General features: G+C 43.0%; 1 protein-coding gene across 1 annotated transcript in view; it reads left to right on the top strand.

Moving 5' to 3' along the window:
• The window catches only part of ADGRL3 (adhesion G protein-coupled receptor L3), a 505,316-nt gene that overhangs the window by 274,547 nt on the left and 207,746 nt on the right, over nucleotides 1-23,023 (top strand). Inside the window, exon 5 of the mRNA XM_053370359.1 lies at nucleotides 13,232-13,341. Within this exon, the coding sequence (XP_053226334.1) occupies nucleotides 13,232-13,341 (110 nt within the window). The remainder of the gene's footprint in view (nucleotides 1-13,231; nucleotides 13,342-23,023) is intronic.

The raw sequence follows: 23,023 nt of genomic DNA, 5'->3' as shown, positions 1-23,023 counted from the left end.
TCCTGTTCAAATAAAGCATATTCCTGAGAATTGGTTCCATGGATTTGGGAGTTAAGAGATTCACGGACAGTGCTATTTTTCCAGGAAAAAGAGGTACCAGAACTCACCATGAACACCTTCCTTGTTCTCTTACAATGGCAATGGCGCCCACCTGAGAGGTGCTGGAACTGAGATCCAGGAGGTTCTGGCTGAAGAAAAGCCTTGCTTATAGATACAATTGGCAATAGGCTGCTGTTCCTGAAACCAGCCAGCTGGTACTTAAAATAAGGAACTGTGATGAGCAAGATCCTAGGATCCAGTGGAATAGCAAGCCATGCTGACAGTTCTTTGTACAGGGAATGAGCGATGAGCAACAGCTGGTCAACAGATAAACATGCAAGCATTATATATACATGCATGCAGATGTACCATTGTGGGAGGTAAGAAAAACATTAGCCCATGTCTCTGTGCCTTAAAATGGAGGACAGTAATGTTACTATTCAAATTGTCAAGGCAACAACCCTTAACTTTCCAGTGGCATAGCAATATCTGTAGAGTGGGGTTGTACATCTTTATTGTGGCTGAAGAGATCTATGTACAGGTCATTGGAGAACAAGTGTCCTCGCCCAAAAGCAGCTTTGATGTGAAACAATCAGCAGCTGTTCCTTTGATATCTCAACATCTGAGAAAATTCAGCTGTTTGGCTTCCAGTTTTTGCTTAATGGCAGTTTAGCATTTTGTCTGAACCCTGAATTGGTTAACATCCACTGTGGTTTATTGCACAAAGCCAGCTTCATAAATCACAATTTGAACTTGGGTTGTTTCAATAAACTGTAATCAAGGCTAACCATAGTTTGTCTGGGTTTCTGCGTAGCATTAAACCATAGTTAGGCAAAGCTGGAATCAAAAGGTTCTGATTTCTTTGCAGACATGCATGGGCCCAAAGCTCATCCGAGTTTGTTCCTGTAGACATAAACCATAGTTGATGGTTTTGTTGGAATGTAGTCACTGTATGTATTGTAAGCAGCTTTCGTCTTTTCTACCCTCAAAGTGTTCCTTCATGTGGCAAAAACATACCCTGCACCTGTAAACGGAGCCAACGTTGAATGTACAGGTGCTTGCTCATATGAACGAAATCGTTACAAAACATTAAGCAAGCTTTGAGTTTTGCAGAACTCTTCAGGCTAGAGGTTAAGCCAAGCAAGGATAGGTTGGTGTTAAAGCCCCAACGTCTTCATTGGTTTCAGTCTTAAATTGGAGTGTGAAAAGAGTTAACAAACTTAATAGATAGGCTCTCCTATGCAGGTTTCAGGTTCCACCTAGAGGTGACGGGATCAAAAAATCAGATATTGGTTGACACCACCTTTTAAAATACAGTGGTAACCTCAGAAGCCGAACGCCTTTGTTGTCGAACAAATCAGCTCCTGAACACCACAAACCCAGAAGTGAGTGTTCTGGTTTGCAAACATTCTTTGGAACCTGAACGTCCAGTGCGGCTTCTGATTGGCTGCAGGAGCTTCCTGCAGCCAATCGGAAGCCGCACCTTGGTTTTCGAATGTTTTGGAAGGCGAACGGACTTCTGGAACGGATTCCGTTCAACTTCCAAGGTACCACTGTATATATAATTCAGCAGAGTGACAGCAATGAGACACTTGGCCATTCTTACATGTTTACATTAGCAAAGTCAGATATTACTTTTGTAAGAGAAGTCAGATTAGGTAGCTTTACCAAAATAGCAACAACATCACCTAGTGGTTGGAGGGGAATGTACCCTAGAGAATAAAGTTCCATATCCAAGTGGTAAAAATACAGTTTTTTAAAAAATAATTACCAAAAGCAATCCTTGTATTATCCACACCACATGAACTATTAGAATATTAAGGGTAAGAAAGATGCTTTTCATAATGTTTCCGCTAGTTTCACTTTCCTTCCTGATTGCTCTGAGCTCCTTGCATTTAATTTGAGTCAGATTAAGGACATTTACGTATAGAAGCTGACGCACAATGCAAACAACATTGGAAGGGATGCTGCTGTCTGGTTTCAGAAGAGGTAGCAGGGAGCCTTTATTTCCAGGCCAAAGAAACCATCTCACCAACAGCAGTTGCTGAGTGATTGAGCTCTGTGTAAATCACTGGATTATCTGCTAAAATCCTGTGATTTCTGGGCATTAATTGCAAAGCAAACTCCATTTAGTTTACTGAGATGCTGTAAGGCAGCTGGAGATTAGGAGACAGATAACAAAAGAGGATTGGTAATGGTATTCAAAACCTTTCACCTTTAAATCATACACAGTACAAACCTTACTGTCTAAATTGCAAAAATTCCTTTCCCCCCAGAAGCTTAGAGCATTTTTGTATGCAAAGCATCTTTTCCTCATTTTCCAAGTCAAACACTGTATTTAGAAGCTAGCGCTGCATACATTAATACTTACAAAGATTATAATGTTGTTTTTAATCTACCGCTAGACAGATCGAAACAAATGTAGAAATACCCATTTCGAATCCAAGAACAAATGCAAAATTCAGACAGGAAGCCCACTGAAGCAAGCCCAGTGAGGGGAGATATAACTCTAGGGCTGGTCACCCCCAAGACCTTTGCACCCCCCCAACCATTCAGCCAGCACTTAGAGTAAGAAACAATGAAAAAGAGTCTGCCACCATGTGCAATAGTAAGCAGGTCTGTAAGCACATTGAACCATGACGTGGAATAACCAGTTAACAACAAAAAAATTATAGGGGAAAGGATATGCACAAAAGTACCAATGAAAGTTTAAAATTAAGCCAAAGTACAATTGAGCTAGGTCTGTGTATGCTTTAAGATTGTTAACATGGGAAAAGCTAATGCAAGGATCCAAATAACCATGCGGAACATAGCAGTTGGGAGCCATCCCATGGCTCTGCAGCCCATACCGTATTTTTCCTGTATGAGACTATGTTTTTTACTAAAAATGTGTAGTCAAAAATTGGAGTTGTCTTATACGTCACTGATGAATGCCCAGGGCTTCAGGCTCTGGCACAGTGTCAGGGGCGTGGCTGAGTTGGACGCCTGGGAAAAATCTGACTCTATAGATGAGGGAATGCAGTCATAGAGCAAGAGTATGCTAGTTTGACTCCCCTTCCTCCTGAGTTTCCAACCACAGATAGAATAGTAGGCTCAGAAGGCTCGCAGTCGGGGGGGAGGAAAGAGTCAGCCTTGAGGGGATCGCTATGCAACCAGAGTAATTCATTTATGTTAGGTCTAATTTGAGACAAATGCTCATCTTCTCATCAACACAAGCCTTCCTCTTTTCTGATCTTTCTTATTTGTCAGAGTTGAAAATCCCTGTTCACAAAAATATGTTGTGGAGAACGGTAGAATAATAGCTAGTGCTGTTCAAGGAAGGCATGTGTGTGTATATATTATGTAATATATATAATAATTTGATGGTATACGACAAACAGCAACCATTTTGTGTGGTGGTTTCGTTCCCAGTCCCCAAGCACATCAGTGGGGTGCAGATAAGTGTGCCCTGCCCCATTCTACCCAGTCCAGCCCCCATTGCTCCCTCTTCTGGGTCCAAAAAGACGCTTGAATTGGCAATCACACATCAATTGGATGCCCCTAAAATGGTTGCTCCTGTATACTATACTACACTGAAATGTTGAAATGTTCGTTTGATTGTCCTTGAATCTTCCCCACACACTTGCCATCCTCTCCTGACACCCTCGTGTGGTGCACAAGGCCCATCTATCTGAGCCCTTCCCTACCTCTGGAACATGAATTGGTAGAGCAACCTTTGGCACATGATGTCTCAGCTCCCTTGCACACCCGGAGAGTAGGCAATTTTTCTGTAAGTATTTCCTGCTGGGAGAGAGAGAGGAACCTGTTCAATGGCAACAGCCTCCGGGACTGGATGAAGTCCATATAACAGGCAGCACTGACTTGCTCCTAACTCCGGATGTGATTGCTGTTGTCTTCTGCTGGCAATAGAAATGTTCTCTAAAGGTAGCTAGTTTTTAAAGTATGAATGACATCACTGATCATATCAAATCACAAAAGACAGAGAGGTTTTATATCATCTTCGACACATCACTGAAATGGGAAAGTACACAGTCACCAATCCATGTCTAGTAACCTTTAAACAGTGCATTTAAGCGTGACATTTGAATACACGCACTACTGAATATTTAGCTCTCTGATTTTTTGATATATTTTTTTTTTGGTTTTTATTCTAATTCATCATTGCTACAGTGTTTCAATATCTTAATCTCCATTTTAAACTGATTTGTCATGGTGTTATAATCTATTCTATTTTTCTATTAATAACTGTGATTTTTTAATTTGTTTTTATTTTGTACATTGTCCAGAGAGCTCATGTTATTGGGTGCCTGATAATTTGGCCATTAGATCTGTGTCCTAAGTCCCTAAACCAGAAAGTTCTAGGCAGAAGTCTGCCTGTACACATGGATCTTCATAGCTGGATTAGAGTTGACAGTAGACTGAGGAGGAGTTAACAGCATAAATGACATTGATGTAACCAATTTATGACAACTGGTCTACCTTACAGCCCCTTCATGGTGGCCTAAACAAGGGGTCACCAATACACCCATCAGTGACTTCATCGGGGCTCCAGACTCTAAGCTTTCATTTCATCCAGACTTCCTAGAAAGGAAGTTAGGAAGCAAAATGTGCAAGTACCCTTCTAATAAATTGATGTGAAATGAAGCAGCCTGGCTGCTCCCTGCCTATGTTTTAGCTGATGAGTCAGAGCTGTACAGCTTGATAAGTTAGTTGTTTGGACACCAAGGTATTGGCATTCATGGGGTCCTAAAGCACTGCTATTTCCCCCTCCTCTTTAGCACACTTTTCCTGCTTCTGCCTTGTTTTCTAGTCCTTTGACTCTCCATAACTTTCCCTTCCTTTTCACTCAGCAACTGGTAGTGGACTCATCTGAGATCAGGTCCCTAGACATTATTTTCTGCAAATATTACTACAGTGGTACCTCATGTTACGTACCGCACCCCCTTACGAATGCCGTGGGTTACGCACTCCGCTAACCCAGAAGTAGATGCCCCTTGTTGTGACCTTTGCCCCGGGATGCAAGCGGAAATTGCAGCAGGAGGTGCCATTAGCAAAAGCACTCCTCATGTTACGAGCAGTTTTCTATTATGAACGGACCTTGGGAACGATTAAGTACGTAACACAAGCTACCACTGTACACAGTAATTGCCAGTGGATATAAATAATCTCCCCTCACCCCAAAAACATATGTTAAAACTTTGCAAAAAAAAAAGGTTAGGCATGTCTCCTGCTGTGCAGGGGTTTAAAAACAAGGCACACATAGAGAATTCACCGCAGAAAGCCTGTGCAGCAGCCAGTTAAGCCTCCTCTGCCATGGAAATACAATTATGGGGAAAGTATCACCATGACTGTGCTCTCTCTAATGCACACCCTCCAACATTTCTCTGATGAAAATAGGGACGTCCTATTCCATTATTAACCTAGACAGCATCTTAAAAAGCAAAGACATCACATTGCCAACAAAGGTCCGTATAGTTAAAGCTATGGTTTTCCCAGTAGTGATGTATGAAAGTGAGAGCTGGACCATAAAGAAGGCTGATCGCTGAAGAATGGATGCTTTTGAATTATGGTGCTGGAGGAGACTCTGGAGAGTCCCATGGACTGCAAGAAGATCAGACCTCTCCATTCTGAAGGAAATCAGCCCTGAGTGCTCACTGGAAGGACAGATCGTGAAGCTGAGGCTCCAAGACTTTGGCCACCTCAGGAGAAGAGAAGACTCCCTGGAAAAGACCCTGATGCTGGGAAAGATGGAGGGCACAAGGAGAAGGGGACGACAGAGGACGATATGGTTGGACAGTGTTCTCGAAGCTACAAACATGAGTCTGACCAAACTGCGGGAGGCAGTGGATGACAGGAGGGCCTGGCGTGCTCTGGTCCAGGGGGTCACGAAGAGTTGGACACGACTAAGCGACTAAACAACAACATTCCATTATTATTATTATTATTATTATTATTATTATTATTATTACCCACCACTCTAGGCAGCTTCCAACATATAAAAACATTTTAAAATGTTAAACAATAAAAAGCTTTCCTATACAGTGCTGCCTTCAGATGCCTTCTAAAGGTTGTCTAGCTACTTATCTCCTCAGCTTGGGAGTCACATAACTCCATACCCTCTGATGAAAATAAGGATGTCCTACCATATCTGTCACATTTCTCCATTGAAAATAGGAACAAAAGCGGGACATTCCAGGATCAAATCAGAAACCAGGACGGCTTCTGTAAATCCAGGACTGTCCCTGGAAAATAGGGACACTTGGAGGGTCTGCTAATGTTTAATGATATTAAAATCAATGGATTCTCCTCCTATACGAAACCCGCATTGAAAACGAACACGAAGGGCCGGCCGAAAGCAGGGTTCTGTTGTATGATCAAAGACAACTTAGGGTTTGAAATCAAGCAGTTAGAAAAAAGCTTGCCACTTGCACAAGCCCTACTTTTAACCCAAAAAGACGATACTTTGCTACTTGTAAATGTCTATATCCCCCCATCCAAAAACAACAGCAACAGTGAAAATTGGTCACAACTAACCTTTTATATAGAAAATTTGACCGATAAATACCCAAACACCTCATTGATAATAGCAGGTGATTTTAATGCCAGAGTGGGAACCAACAATGAACAACTATGTAGCAAACTAAATTGGAATACTGATAATGATATCGCACATGCCCTGAAAATAGGACGATTCTCCAGAGATAGGGTTGTAAACACCGAAGGCTTACGCCTACTTGAATTATGTAACAACTTTAATTTGCAGATTGTGAACGGTTCAACAAAAGGCGATAGAAGCGGGGAGTTTACATACTTCTCCCCCCGAGGATGCAGTGTCATCGACTATATTCTTGTCCCTTATAATATTATAAATTCGATCATGGACCTCAAAATTGGAACGCGTACTGAAAGCGACCATCAGCCATTATTGTTGTCTATTAACTTAAAGGACGAAACCAAAATAACCAAGCACAATATTATAGAACCCTCTCAATACAAACAAATGACCCAATTAAAATGGTCCCAGGAAATGAGTGCAGTAGTGGGGCAAAAACTTACAGCCAACCTGAGAAAACAAGTATTATCCAACTTAAAGACTACTAATTCCTACAGCGATATTCCGAAAATTTATAATGAAATCTTCCAAATGTTCGTAGAACTTAGTACTCCACCTAAAGTTTGGGTACTTAAACATAGCGCTAGCCCTTGGTTTGACGATGAATGTTTCCAGCTAAAAAGAAAACTGCGCCAAACATTTAAAAATAATCGTACTAAACTAGAACCCTCTTATCTTGATGAAAAAAGAAAATATCATTACATTCTGGCCGAAAAGAAACAGAAATATGCAACCCAAAAATGGCTACAATTACTCGACTCAATTCAGAGTAAAAATAACAAAGCGTTCTGGAACCTAGTGTACGGAGGATTGAAAGCCGAAAATCAACTAACTCTACCACCAATTGCAGAATCCAAATGGTCCCAATATTTTACATCGGTATTTAACAATCTACACAGTGAGCTTAAAGGAAATGAAACCACTAAAAATAAAATCAATAAACTCCAGGAGTGGCCAAGGGTAGAAGAAGAGGAAATTAGAGAGATAGTTAAAAATTTCAAATCGGGGAAATCTCCTGGGCCAGACGGTCTACCAATAGAATTATTCAAGACCTATATAGATTGGTGGGCAGAACCCTTAGCTCAATTGTTTACTCTCATAGATAAATATGGGATCATACCTGAGATATGGTTAAGATCAATAATTATCCCAATCTTTAAAAATGGCGACCCAAAAGAACCAAGGAATTATAGACCGATAAGCCTATTATCAGTGATAGGGAAAATCTACGCTAAGCACCTTTTATCTAAACTCCTTACCTGGATGAAAAATTTAAATTTACCAGGGAAAGAACAAATAGGTTTCTCCAAAGGTTGCTCTACATTAGACCACTGCCTTATACTTATGCACTTGGTTGAAAAATACAGATCTCAAAGGCAATCTAAGATATATGCTGCTTTTGTAGATTTTCGTGGTGCATTTGATTCAATTGACCGCCCAAAGCTGTGGAGGAAACTCACAGAATTAAAAATTGATCAGCGCTTATTGATCCTAATAAAAAATTTATACTCTTCCAATATCTGTCAAGTCAAACTTAACACCAAAGGTCACCTCTCACCAGACATCCCAAACTCGAAAGGGGTAAAACAAGGGTGTATTCTTGCCCCCTTCCTATTTAATTTATTTTTATCAGACTTGCCAGATCACCTTCAAAAAATAGAATCACATGCCCCTAAACTTAATCAGAAACCAGTTTCTCTGTTATTATACGCAGACGATGCTGTTCTACTATCATTAACGAGCTTGGGTCTGAAACGTCTTATATCTTCTCTGATCCTTTACTGCGAATGTAACAAGCTCTCTATAAATTATGAGAAGACAAAAATTTTGGTCTTCTCGAATGGTTGGAAATTAGAGAAATGGAAAATAAGAGGGCAGGAAATCCAACAAGTGAAAATCTATAGGTATCTGGGAATCTTATTCCAGAGCAATTTAGGGTGGGCAAATCATCGCACAAATGCCATAAAACAGGCAAAGTGCACCTCATCAGCTGTTGCCCGTTTTTATTATCAGAAAGGCAATCAATTTATTCCTGCGGCCAATCAGATATTCCAAACAAAAGTGCAATCCCAGATATTCTATGGAATCCCGCTATGGGTCCAAGCATATAATAGTGATTTAAAAAAGATTCACTCCAGCTTTCTGAGACGTATTCTTGGACTCCCAGCTGTGATCAAATATGAAACAATGTGTGCAGAAATAGGCATACACACAATGGAATATTGGGCCTGGTCCACCTCAATAAAGTACTGGTTACGCTGCCATTTTCGCTGCCCTCCATCAAGTCTGCTCGCTGATTTGCTCAAAGACTCCTACAAATCAAGATGGTATCAGTACCTCGAAAAAAAGATTGAATCTTTAGGCATCGAGCTGGAGCCCCTGTACAATTCTAATGAGCAATACATTTTCCATAATATCCTAACTAGACTAAAGGATGTCGAGAGGCAAAATATTATGGCAGCTGTAAACAAAATTTGTTCGCCCATATTCTATGATTTAAATATCTTAGATAGCAGAGCCAATTACGTCACCAAATTAATAATTCCAGCCCAACGTAGGGCCTTTATGCTGGCCCGTTTGAATGTTTTTCCCTCAGCATTTGTCAGGGGAAGATATCAAAACATCCCCAGAAACAAGAGATTCTGCAGATGTTCTATGAATGTCCCGGACACGGTAGAGCACATTCTCTTTCAGTGCCCATTGTACAGTACGCTCCGTCAACGCGTGCTGTCCCCTCTTTTGGGTGGTCTGGAGCCCCAACAAGGTGAATGTGTGGGATTCTGCCTATCCGACGTTGACCAAAGGGTAACGGCGGGGGTAGCCGAGTTTTTGGTAGTAGCCCTCCAAGGAGCGGGTTAGCAAGGAAAACCACTGATTTTATATGTATATATATATATATGTATGTAGCCAACTGCTGCCTTTCTGTATATATCTCAAGGCTTTTATATGTTACTTTCTCTTTTATCGTTTTATTTGTATAATGCCTAATAAAGGTTTGAATAAGTAAGTAAGCTAATGTTGTGTTATGTCATGCCCTCCATGACAGCCATTTTGTGTTTTGCCATGCCCCTCCACCATGGCAGCCATTTTGTGACTGATACCCACAGCGCGCTCTCAAAATTCATGATGTGCCCACTGGTCCAAAACAGCTGGTGATCCCTGGCCTAAACAGAGAACATCACAAACTACAATATAATAATTTCAGTTTATTCACCATGTTTGCTTCCACTGATGTGCTGTCTAATAGCAGATATGCTTCAATGTTAATGCTTCAGAAGAAGGAATTCCTTAAACAGAACTGTAATGTTTTTCTTTTCATGGACCCGAGGGTTAAAGATGTAATCAAAGATGGAAATCCAAATAATCTGCTATTTTCTTCATTAGGAAAGCTCTATTATTTATTGTATTTATGGATCTTTCTGAATATGAAATTAATGGCTTTCTGGCCTACGCTGTGAAGCAATTATCTGGATTCTGCAATGCTTGTATAGGAAAGTCCTGCCACATGCTGAATGCAGTTGGTTTATTGACAGGTTTTAATTATATCTCTGGCTTCCTACAGCTTTTGGGGAGGATTGCTTTTCAGTGACGAAGCTGAAGAATATTTCTGTTCAGCAGCCTATAAATCCTGCTCTCATTAAAACAATCAGCCAGCTACAGTTTTGACAGCAGATTGATATTTTTACATTCCACTTGAGAAAAGTCTTCACAGCTCTACTTGTCTTGTTGGATTTTGATTTTTTTGAGCCAGATTCTCTAGTCTTAAATGTGCATATATTATGCAAAATGCCATTCCAGTTTTTTTGCATGCTCTTGGCATTATGCAGATGTTCCTGGTATAAGTTCCACGCATGACATAAATGAACGTATTCCTACTTTTACTGCATTTTGAGCGGCAAGGGGCGTGGCATTTCCATGTGCTTGGAAGGAGGCAGTGGGTGGTTATGCTGTTTCTTAACATTTATGCGCATTTGCAGGTTTAACACATTAAGCATTCCAGCCAAAAGCCATTGGCCCCATATAATCTCCAGCGCCAATACCAGCACCCCAAGATAGCTGTAGAGATCAAACTTGACTTTCTAACTTTCTCAAGGCTCAGCTGCCCTGAAGGTTAATGAGGATTTCAAGCTGCTTGTGTCACTATTGTGTGTGTGTGTGTGTGTGTGTGTGTGTATCCACACAACGTCCCGCTCATCCAAGTGTTAGCCACACTTCCCTCACTACCACTAAATTCATATTTTTCCTGATCCATGGGGATAATCTGATGTGGGAAGAAAATCCAATATGAAATGCATTATACCTGTGAATGTGTGGTTGCGCGTTGTGTGGCTGGGTTTTATTAACATAAAAGGTGCAACAGTGTTTCACAGGATCAATTAAGAATCCTTGCCTGGTTGGAGCGACATATATGTCTGTTGCCTGCTCTTTTGTGTGAATCTGGTATATAAGAAAACTTGTCTTCCAATTAAAAACTAAACACACTCAGGCAGGTAACAAAGAGCTGCTGATACACTCAAAAGCATGTGGAGGCAAACTAAGGCCCGGGGGCCGGATCCGGCCCAATTGCCTTCTAAATCCGGCCAGCGGACGGTCCAGGAATCAGCGTTCTTTTACATTAGTAGAATGTGTCCTTTCATTTAAAATGTATCTCTGGGTTATTTGTGGGGCCTGCCTGGTGTTTTTACTTGAGTAGAGTGTGTGCTTTTATTTAAAATGCATCTCTGGGTTATTTGTGGGGCATTGGTTCATTTCCCCCAAAAAAATATAGTCCAGCCCCCCACAAGGTCTGAGGGACAGTGGACCGCCACCCTCCTGAAAAAGTTTGCTGACCCCTGCTCAAAAGGGACGTCAACTTTCCTGGCTTGGAATGTCACACACATCTTAAGAAATTATTTTATGGCTCACTTTGTGTAAACCTAGTGCGTTGCAAAACTTGTATTAAAAAGTAAAATAAAAACATTTTTTTAAAAATACCTGCACACATGCTCACAATGGACCTCAGGTTTCCAGAACTTAAAGTGTTACTAAGGGGAAGTACTAGCTGGGGACAACACACACTCTGAATATATTCCACCAACCAGTGTGTGTGGATGGAAAGATTGATTTGGGAGGCATACAAGTGCTCTTGTGTGGATGGAGGTGCAGAAATGCACACAAGAAAACAGCAACCCACACATGCTCAAATCCCAAAGTGCAGAAACAGCCTCCGTCTCAGTCTCTCCGGATTGCAGTCTTCTTCAAAAACATTTAGATTTACATCACCCTAAAATATATATTTAAAAAAATGAGGCAAGGAGCTAAACTAAGCATTGGGATGCATGACCTTTTGCAAAAACGACTCTCACCTTCCAGAGGAGTGTGCAATTATTTTCTAATCATTTACCTATAATTTACTAGCAAACTGTGTTTCTGGGAAACTAGTAAATCAGTGTCCTTAGGTACTACTGGATACATTAACCTTTTCCTTCCCAAAGTTCCACTTGAAGCTGCCCTCTATTGAGGCAGGTCATTGGTCCACTGGTCTAATGTTGTCTAGTGTTTGGGAAACACTCCTGTAATGAATGTGAGAGATGATGACTTGCCTAAGGCCACTGGATGTGTTCAAGGCAGAAGCATGGGTTTTAGTGGCAATAGTTTAGTGACTTTTTCAGCCCAAGGGTCACATCCTGCACCATACCAGTGGCTGGTCATGTGAGAGGTCAAAAATGAGTGGTGCAAAACAGGTGTGAGTCTTCCAGAAGGCCCTCTGTCTGGTTCCCTGTAACCTCACATTCTCACAATGAGGGAACCACCAGAAGGCCCTCGGAGCTGGACCTCAGTGTCCCGGCTGAACGATGGGGGTGGAGACGCTCCTTCAGGTATACTGGACCGAGGCTGTTTAGGGCTTTCAAGGTCAGCACCAACACTTTGAATCGTGCTCGGAAACGTACTGGGAGCCAATGCAGATCTCTCAGGACCAGTGTTATGTGGTCCCGGCAGCCACTCCCAGTCACCAGTATAGCTGCCACATTCTGGATTAATTGCAGTTTCTAGGTCACCTTCAAAGGTAACCCCATGTAGAGCACATTGCAGTAGTCCAAGCGGGAGATAACCAGAGCATGCACCACTCTGGTGAGACAGTCCGCGGGCAGGTAGGGTCTCAGCCTGCGTACCAGATGGAGCTGGTAGACAGCTGCCCTGGACACAGAATTAACCTGCGCCTCCATGGACAGCTGTGAGTCCAAATGACTCCCAGACTGCGCACCTGGTCCTTCAGGGGCACAGTTACCCCATTCAGGACCAGGGAGTCCCCCACACCAACCCGCTCACACATCCACCCAAGCAAGAGGTATTGTCCAAGTCTGGTGTCCTCCAGCCACTGGAGCAGAGCCAGTGAGGGGTCTGGTCTGGATAACGAAGCATAGGAAAGAGGAAATGGTCTAGGAAGCCCAGAAGGACTGCATTCATCTCCTGGACCTGAGGTTCTCCACTCCACCAATAATCATAATCACAATTGCAGCACATTGGATGTTTATTTAAACAATATAAATATTTCCCTTCATTGTGTTCCTGCTTTTACTTTGCTTCTTTCTCTTTCAGGTGCAGCAACCGGACGCAGTGTGCTGTGGTGGCAGGTCCAGATGTGTTTCCTGACCCTTGTCCAGGAACATACAAATATCTAGAAGTGCAATATGAATGTGTCCCTTACAGTATGTATACCACGTTCTTATCATTATTTTTCTTTCTGTGCATGAATGAGAATTTTTGACTGTACAGATGTTTCCCCCAAGGGATTGTAAAATTACTTTGTCGTCCTGTAGGAGAATTGGTGTGCTATTTTACCTATTTCCACTGGGTAAGGAAGTTCCTAATCTGAATCCTGCTTTTGCCAATAGCTGGCCCCAGGAAAGCCGCTCCCACTCTGCCTTACACAGCCCCATTTCCAAAATAATACCATGGTGGTTTTCATTGATAAGACCTCATGTTGCAAGATGTGGTAATGGCAATGGCTTAGATAGGCTTAAGACGCCATTAAACATGTCCGTGTTGGATCCATTTGCCCAAAGCTATTGCTAAAGAGGCTGTATTTAACCTCCAGGGTTCAAAGCAGTTTGGGGAAGAAGTAAACAATGACAGAAGTTTTTCTTCCTTTGTGCTTTTCGTTTGTGTGCTTCCCATAAAACATATCATATCATTCCCACTGTGGGGAATGAGATGCTGTCCCAGATGAGTATTTGGTCTGATTCACCATGGCTTTGCTCAAATTCTTATGAAAAGTAATTTGAATGCCCCCTCCCACACACAAAATGTTATATAAATGCTAAGCAGTATTAACATTGTAGGTGCATGTTACCTGACTGTGGTGGTTTGTGTTATTGACGTTTCATAATTATGCTTAAGTAGAGCACCTCCTTGCATTTTTGGAACAGAAATGGAAAGTGTGTCGATGAGAAAACAGGCCATGTCCGTTTTCTTACTGAATTGTACCTTTCTACACCAATGGCATTTCTTCAAGCTCTTTTCAGTGCTAAAATTCAGCTTCGGAATCATTGCTGTATCTGCGTATTGGAATATCGCTGGACTAGAACAATGTCAAGTTGTTTAAAAAAAAAGTATCATACTGTTTGATTTTCAAAAAAGTAGGCAAAGCTTTTTACACTCCTGCTGAAAAAAACAGTAACACTAAAAAAAGAAAAAAAAGAAAGAGTGCTGTAGCAAGTAATAATTTACTTTACCAGGGGCTTCTCTCTACAGTTAGCACTGCAAGGATGAAGAGATGCCTTTTAGATGGTTCACCTGTGCAGAGAGGGGACACATACATGAGTTCATTAGTGAAAGACCACGTGTTATCTTCTCTGCCTGGAAGTGACTCATGAGGGTCTCAGGTGACTTTTGGACCCGAGATCCTTTTTGATCAGGGAGGCCAGAGGCTGAACCACGTTTGTTTATTTCCCAAAACATAGATGGTGTTTGATTGTAAAACCAACCACAGGCGCCTCAAATCACACCCTGTGTGCAGGGCAGGTGGTCTTAACCACTGAATTTTGAGCCTACTGCATAAAAGAGAGATCTGAACACTGAGCAGCTCCAACTGTGTGTATGTCAGGATGCAGAATGCATTTGTGTATTTGTCATTTTTGTCTTGCTTTTCAGTTTTAAGTATTTTAAATGTTTCCAGGGCAGTCCTTCCATCACCTTTTGTGTGTAGGGATCAATTGCAGACATTTAAGGTATGAAAGGAGGCACATGTGCTGCATCACATCTGGGATTTCCGTAAAGAAGTGTGTGAGAACTGGCTCTCTAATTATTATTATTATTATTATTATTATTATTATTATTATTATTATTATTTGTATCCCACCCTCCTCGGCCGAGGCTGGGCTCAAAGCGGCTAACATCATAAAAACAACACAATATGCATAAAAACAGACATCAATTAATTAAAATACATCTTAAAATTAATTCAGACAAGTTAAAATCCGGGCAGGTGGCAATTGAGAGTGGTTAATAATTGCCAGGACCAACTGTTTCCACTGATCATACAAGGACCTGTGAGCAGGTTGGGGGCCTCCTTTGGGCTTGGTTTATACAAAGGAAAGTACGGTAAGTCAAACTGCATCTGGCCCACAGGCCTGGCGGAACAACCCCATTTTGCAGGCTCTGCGGAAAGATGTCAAATCCCTCAGGGCCCTGGTCTCTTGTGGGAGAGCGTTCCACCAGGCTGGGGCTTTCCAAGATTTCAAACGTGAATATAGGGACACTTGTACTTCAGTAGGTAGGGGGCTAGGGGTGGAGTCTGGCAGCCCAAAGACATGGGCAGCTGGGCAGCAGTGGACAAGTGCAATCCATAGTCAACTGAGCTACAAGCAAGAAATGAGGCCAGTCAAATGCATATGATAATGCATTATAATTGTATTTTTACCAGAGGATGGTGTTTACATTTTACAGCTAAGGCACAGCAATAACAGTATTTGGTTCGGTCAGTGAATGCATTGCATAGAATTCTTAAGCCAAAATAACTGTTAAGTAATCATAAAGATCATATCCATGAGAAGGTTGCCTCTGAGCTTGTCTTTAGCCTAGGATTTTCAGCATATGGGATAAGACCAGAGTCGTTACCACAAAATGTTACATTAGTTTCAACCCCCTTCCCTCATTCCAGAAGCTATTTTAAAAACCAAATAAAAAGTGAAAGTGGGCACCTTTGTTTTGTTCAACTTGGTATTTTATCAATTAATTAAGGAAATGGAAATCAGAATATACTTCCCTGACCCAAATCCTTTCCCCCCTCAGTCCTACAGCCTGCAAACTTCCACTACGGCTGAGAGAGCAGAAACAGGCACCATCACCAAGGGGCTTTCAAAATATATTGTTATAGGATTAGTGAGGGGGTTATCTTTAGGGTTCCCTCTGTGATTTTATATATGCAAAATGAGATTTGGTGGGGAAAGAGAGTGCTGAAGGAGCCGAACCAGTCTTGTTATAAAGTTAAAGGCTCTGGCCAAGTATTTTAAGAATCTCTTTCTTTGCATGACTGGAAAGTGCAGATGACTTGTTGCCACAAAAACTGCTATCTGGAAATGATGGCCTTGGTGAGAATGAGAGAACAGTAGACCTGGGACAGTGTCCTCTAAGCTGGGGCAAGGAAGACAGAAACCTGACTTGTTCTCTGTGCTGAATTTAAAGCAATGACTTTTCTGGGAGTGGGGGCAGAAAGCTAATGAGCATTAGGAAGGAAACAGAATAGGCTGCATCAATAGCAAATACCACTCCTCCTCTTCATAGGAGAATGAATGAAGGCTATCTTAGAAGCAGCAGAGTAGGGGAATCAGGAGCGCCTTAATGCATAGATAATATCCGGAGTGGTTCTGCACCCTGTGAAACCAGCTCCTTCTGGAGAGACATTATAGGTTGCTGTCAGGTTTAAGCTCCATGTTTATTCCGAGGAAATTGGTCCTATGTGGGTTAAACCACAGAGCCTAAGGCTTGCTGATCAGAAGGTCGGCGGTTCGAATCCCTGCGATGGGGTGAGCTCCCGTTGCTCGGTCCCTGCTCCTGCCAACCTAGCAGTTCGAAAGCACGTCAAAGTGCAAGTAGATAAATAGGTACCGCTCTGGCGGGAGGTAAACAGCATTTCCGTGCTCTGCTCTGGTTCACCAGAAGCGGCTTAGTCCTGCTGGCCACATGACCCGGAAGCTGTACGCCGGCTCCCTTGGCCAGTAAAGCGAGATGAGCGCCGCAACCCCAGAGTCGGTCACAACTGGACCTAATGGTCAGGGGTCCCTTTACCTTTTTAACCCAAATCCCTCCGGTGGTACGTTAAGGGATGTTTTTATGTCAGGTGAAAATATCTTCCAGTTGCTCTGTATTCTCTGTAAAAGTGGTGTATGCCCCAACAGCGGCAAATTGGGACAGTTGCTCTGCTGCCATTTCACGAAGCACCTGCCCTGTGGAATGCCCTCCAATCAGATGTCAACCTGGATCTCCAGTCTTGATCTGACACTTGATCTATAACACTACCCTGGATCTTCTGCTAGGCATGGCAGCTGGTTGTGCTGTTTCTGTTTCTCTTTGTGATGCTGTGGAGGAGCATTTATCATGCCAATCTGAAGCGGAGCTCTTTTTCAGCCTTGCCATTGAAGACCCTCCAACTACAGATGCTAGAGTTTGAAGTCGGGGGCTTACTGTACATAGAAAGCATTTTTAAAAAATAAAAATAAATAAACTCTCAGAGGAGGAATTAAAGAACCTTTTAATGAGGGTGAAAGAGGAGAGCGCAAAATATGGTCTGAAGCTCAACATCAAAAAAACGAAGATCATGGCCACTGGTCCCATCACCTCCTGGCAAATAGAAGGGGAAGAAATGGAGGCAGTGAGAGATTTTACTTTCTTGGGCTCCATGATCACTGCAGATGGTGACAGCAGTCACGAAATTAAAAGACGCCTGCTTCTTGGGAGAAGGGCAATGACAGGCCTAGACAGCATCTTGAGAAGTAGAGACATCACCTTGCCAACAAAGGTTCGTATAGTTAAAGCTATGGTTTTCCCAGTAGTGATGTATGGAAGTGAGAGCTGGACCATAAAGAAGGCTGATCGCCGAAGAATGGATGCTTTTGAATTCTGGTGCTGGAGGAGACTCTTGAGAGTCCCATGGACTGCAAGAAGATCAAACCTCTCCATTCTGAAGGAAATCAGCCCTGAGTGCTCACTGGAAGGACAGATCCTGAAACTGAGGCTCCAAGACTTTGGCCACCTCATGAGAAGAGAAGACTCCCTGGAGAAGACCCTGATGTTGGGAAAGATGGAGGGCACAAGGAGAAGGGGGCGACAGAGGACGAGATGGTTGGATAGTGTTTTCGAGGTTACCAGCATGAGTTTGACCAAACTGCGGGAGGCAGTGGAGGACAGAGGTGCCTGGCGTTCTCTGGTCCATGGGGTCACGAAGAGTCGGACACGACTAAACGACTAAACAACAACAACAACAACATCCTTCCCATACTTACTTGTACTGGGCTTGCAGTTTTCTCATTGCTCCCTCATCTTTTCTCTTCAAGGCCTGAACTTCTCTGCTCTGAAATTATCCCCCATCGCTGAGCATTAGGCTAGCATGACTCTGGCATTTCATGGAGCGATGTGAAATCAAAACTCATTGCTTCACTCGTACCGTTGCGCAGAGGGAATGAGCCAGGAGGAGGTGAACATCAATCTTGCCACAAGTTTGTAAGGTGTCCTCATGAATAGTCACTGTGCTCGTTCATCATCCCAAGATGGCTTCAGCACTTCGGCTTGTTCCTGTAAGACTTCGACAATAAACTCTCTAGGCAGAGTCCCTGTCCCTTCTGTCTTCCATATCGTGATTAGAATAGTGTTGACACTTAATCAGCTTTAATTAGCACTGGTAGGGCTGCAAGGTTATCCAACCTTTCATAAGCATCTGTATAAATCCCAGATAATCCCATCAGGCAGTGATCCACACAGACAATCGCCTCCAGACGAGAAAGGTCACGGGCATGATGTGACAGGAAACATTCGTCGGAAAGGAAACAATCATAATGATAACGATAATAACAGGAGTGTGTTTAGGTGCTTAAAGTGCTTCATGTACATTATGGGATTAATCCTTAAACATGAATTGGCATCATCATTATCCCTGTATTGCACATGAGCTGGGAGGCGTGGAGGGCGGAAGCGGAGAGCAAAAAGCCTGTGCCAGAATCTGATAAGTGGTCAGATTGAAGGCAGGGACTTCCCCTATCCCTGCTTTGTAGCCAGTCCCCTCCACCAACTCTTGAAAGTGAACCTTTGTTTATGCAGGAGGAAATGTCGCAGGCCTGAAAAAGTTGAACACTCCTGTTCTAGAGGGAGAAGATAACATTCCCAGTGAATATTGCCTGCATTTGCACAGTTGACCTCATGCTGAATTCAGTGTTCATAGGACCGAAGAAGAGATTTGCCACCTTTTCTAATGCAAGAATGCTGTACGTAAATGTAAAAGGACCCCTGACCATTAGGTCCAGTTGTGACCGACTCTGGGGTTGCGGCGCTCATCTCGCTTTACTGGCTGAGGGAGCTGGCGTACAGCTTCCAGGTCATGTGGCCAGCAGGACTAAGCCGCTTCTGGTGAAACCAGAGCAGTGCAGGAAATGCTGTTTAGCTTCCCGCTGGAGCAGTACCTATTTATCTACTTGCACTTTGATGTGCTTTTGAACTGCTAGGTTGGCAGGAGCAGGGACTGAGCAACGGGAGCTCACCCCGTCACGGGGATTCGAACCGCCAGCCTTCTGATTGGCAAGCTCTAGGCTCTGTGGTTTAACCCACAGCTGTAAGGTAAAGGACCCCTGGATGGTTAAGTCCAGTCAAAGGCGACTATGGGGTTACGGGGCTCATATCGATTTCAGGCTTGCAGAATGCTGTAGCATATTCTGATACTGCGGGGGTTTGAACAATTGTAAGTACAGTACACCAGAAGAAATAACTTCACTGACACCAGGTGTTTTATTGCTTACCTGCCCCTGACTCCAGATCCTGACACTGGTATTGGCATCTTGCTTCTTTGGCAGTTCATTTCCTCTCAGACTGGCTGGTGAATTTATTTACATCCTCTTTGCCTTCACGGGGATCACAGCCGGGTTCCCCCCAGTGTGTGGGAAGGAGTGAACTGGTCTGCATAAGTCTTTTGCATATCAACATTGCTGGTTTTTCTTGCTGCCATAGTGCCAAAAGAAAAGGCAATTTTGTTATGTGAAATTATTTCTGTTGCTGACAGGAGCATGGATGGGCTTGCATATCAATAAAAGTGAATGATGTTCAGGGTAACAGGGAATCAGAATTCAATAAAGCTTTATTGCTGCATACTCGTGGGCAGAAGAACATTTAAAGGCATTAAATAGAAGCTTGCTTTTCCTTTCCCTGGACTTCCGAGCCAGCAAACAGACAGGTAATTGAACAGCACCGCTTTTAAGAGAAATTGGGCACTGCAAAGCAAACCGCAGCCACCTCTTCTTATTATTAAAGTTTTTGAAGGGAAAGGGAAAGAGTAAAAAAAAAAAAAACAACCTGAAAAAACAGTAAGAACAATTCCCCCCAGAGATACAGTTCTTAATTATTTTGGGTGCCAGACATTGTTTTTGGAAAATTGTTTTTTCAAGTGCCTCCCTTTCTTGCAATTCTTCTCCCTTCGCACTGTGGTGGAAACACATTAATAAGGTTTGCAACCAGCTATGGCACAACGCTGTCCATTGACGAGTTTCACACCCTCCTCCCTTCAAACTGTTAAATTAAACATCATTTTGGTTTTGCTTCAGTTTTGTCCCTTGGGATTTCTCCTTCTAGGATCAGCTTCCCCCTGAGGAAACACAATCCTGGTTGCTCACAGAATGGCAAATGTGACTGGGAGAAAATGATGAGAGGCTAAGACGCTAAACTGATACCCTCCAAAAGATAATTTATTGAGATATGCAAATTGCAGCGTGTATTTCATTTTTTAAAAAAAAAAAAATTCTTCAGTGACAGAGAATATGATCCAGCAGAACTCCCAGAGCAGATTACTCAGAATCCTTTCTCAAGAATGTGTTATTTTGAAAGTTACAAAGATTCTTTGTCCCTGAAAACACACACACAGCCTTGCTGTCTGCTGCCAGTCAAGTGAGCGTGTGGGTCTACTGGTCCCTCTAAATTACTGGAAGCCTGCAAGGCTCTCTGTGCATCAGAAGGGAAGCATATTCCCTGGCAATCTAGGAGCTTCCTTGCAAACATCCAAGGCCCTTTCCTAGACCCTTACGATTTATCACAGAGGATACCTTTGGCCCTCCTGATGTTCCTGAACCACAACTCCCATTATGCCCAGCTGGCATTGCCAATGTCCAGAGATGATGGGAGTCGCAGTTCAGCAACAGCCCCAACTCTGGTGCACCAGAAGGGGCCAGGCAAGTTCTGGCCATGTTAACAGGAATCACAACAGTTTTATGCAATACGTTTGAAGCACAGTATTTGGACTTCCAAAAATGCTTTTGACAGAGTTTCTCCTTAACTCCCAAATAAACCTTGCAGTCATGGGAAATGTGGCAATTTTTATGAAATCGACAATTGGCTAAAGAACAGGAAGCAGAGAGTAGGGATAAATGGACTGTTCTTGACATGGAGGCTTGTAAGAAGTGTCAACATGGAGAACTGTGAACCGCCCTGAGACCTCCGGGTATAGGGCGGTATATAAATTATTATTATTATTATTATTATTATTATTATTATTATTATTATTATTATTATTATTTTATTATTTTTACCCCACCCATCTGGCTGGGTTTCCCACTCTGGTGAATAATAATATTCCCCATTATTATTATTAATAATAATGAATCATAGAATTGTAGAGTTGGAAGGGTCCCAGGGGTCATCTAGTCCAACCCCATCCATGACAGATGGCCATCCAATCTCTGCTTAAAAACACCCAAGGAAGGAGACTCCACAACTTCCTGAGGGAGACTGTTTCGCTGTCGAACAGCTCATACTGTCAGAAAGTTCTTCCTGATGTTTAGTTGGAATCTCCTTTCTTGTATCTTGAAGCCATTGGTTCGAGTCCTACCTTCCAGAGCAAAAGGAAGCAAGCTTATTTTCCACAGCCCTTGGAAAAGAGGAGACTGAGAGGAGATATGACAGCCATCTTCAAATATGTGTTTGTGCGTGCATGCGTTGAACAGTTTGAGGCTTTGCTTTGTCTATTTCTAAGAACTAACCTCTTCTGTTTTTGAAAATTTGACCACAGGTGTGCTTGTTTCACTATAAATTTGCCTCTTCTAAAGAGAAAGCTATTTCAGAGTGCAGTCTGGACTCTGCTGGATCCATGCTTTTAGGGGGGGTTAGTAGCAGGTGAAGCTATCTCCCCTCCAGGCTCTGCTGATGTGTAGTTGGGCGAGACACTAAAGGTAAAGAGACCCCTGACCATTAGGTCCAGTCGTGGCTGACTCTGGGGTTGCGGCGCTCATCTCGCTTTATTGGCCGAGGGAGGCGGAGTACAGCTTCTGGGTCATGTGGCCAGCAGGACTAAGCCGCTTCTGGTGAACCAGAGCAGAGCACGGAAATGCTGTTTACCTCCCGCCAGAGCGGTACCTATTTATCTACTTGCACTTTGAGGTGCTTTCGAACTGCTAGGTTGGCAGGAGCAGGGACCGAGCAACGGGAGCTCACCCCGTCATGGGGATTCGAACCGACAACCTTTTGATCAGCAAGTCCTAGGCTCTGTGGTTTAACCCACAGCGCCACCCGTGTCCCTATTACCATTTATATCCTTGCCAGCCATAACCACCAGTGTAAGGCCCCAAAATGAGGCAGAGGCAGTTGACTAGCAGTAAGAACATAGGAAGCTGCCTGCCTTATACCACATCCATCCGTTGGTGCATCTGTCTCCATATTTTCTACACTGACTGGCAGAGACTATACGTGATTTCAGACAGGGTTCTCTCCCAATGCTACTTTGAGAGGCTGGGGGTTGAATTTCGGACCTTCTGCATACGCAGCAATGCTCTACTGCCGAGCGGTGGTCCTTTTCCTCTTGGTCTTCTTGATCTAAAGTTGGGTGGCCATGCATTTATATACAGGGTGAGTCTTTTAAAAGAGGCCCCGTGGAACATGTGTACTCTATCCACGGGGCCTCACCCTGTATATAGGACAGTCCCCTATTTCATAGTGCTGTCAGAGAACAGCCCTCTTTTTGAAGAGGTCCTCCAGAATTACTGTCTAGATGGTTGATGGATTTGGTGAGGCTAGATCATCGCATCACTTGCTGCAGAACAATGCCATTGACTTCAGCAAGTCACTGTGAAATAAATTGTTCAGAGCTGTAACTTGATTGTCAAGACTGATAAACATTGCCCCTTTGAGTTTTGTCTTGTACAT

Source organism: Podarcis raffonei, chromosome 17 (genome assembly GCF_027172205.1).
Source record: "Podarcis raffonei isolate rPodRaf1 chromosome 17, rPodRaf1.pri, whole genome shotgun sequence".
Classification (NCBI taxonomy): Eukaryota; Metazoa; Chordata; class Lepidosauria; order Squamata; family Lacertidae; genus Podarcis; species Podarcis raffonei.
The sequence above is the reverse complement of the archived record's forward strand: the minus strand, read 5'-3'. Positions and strand labels throughout refer to the sequence as shown.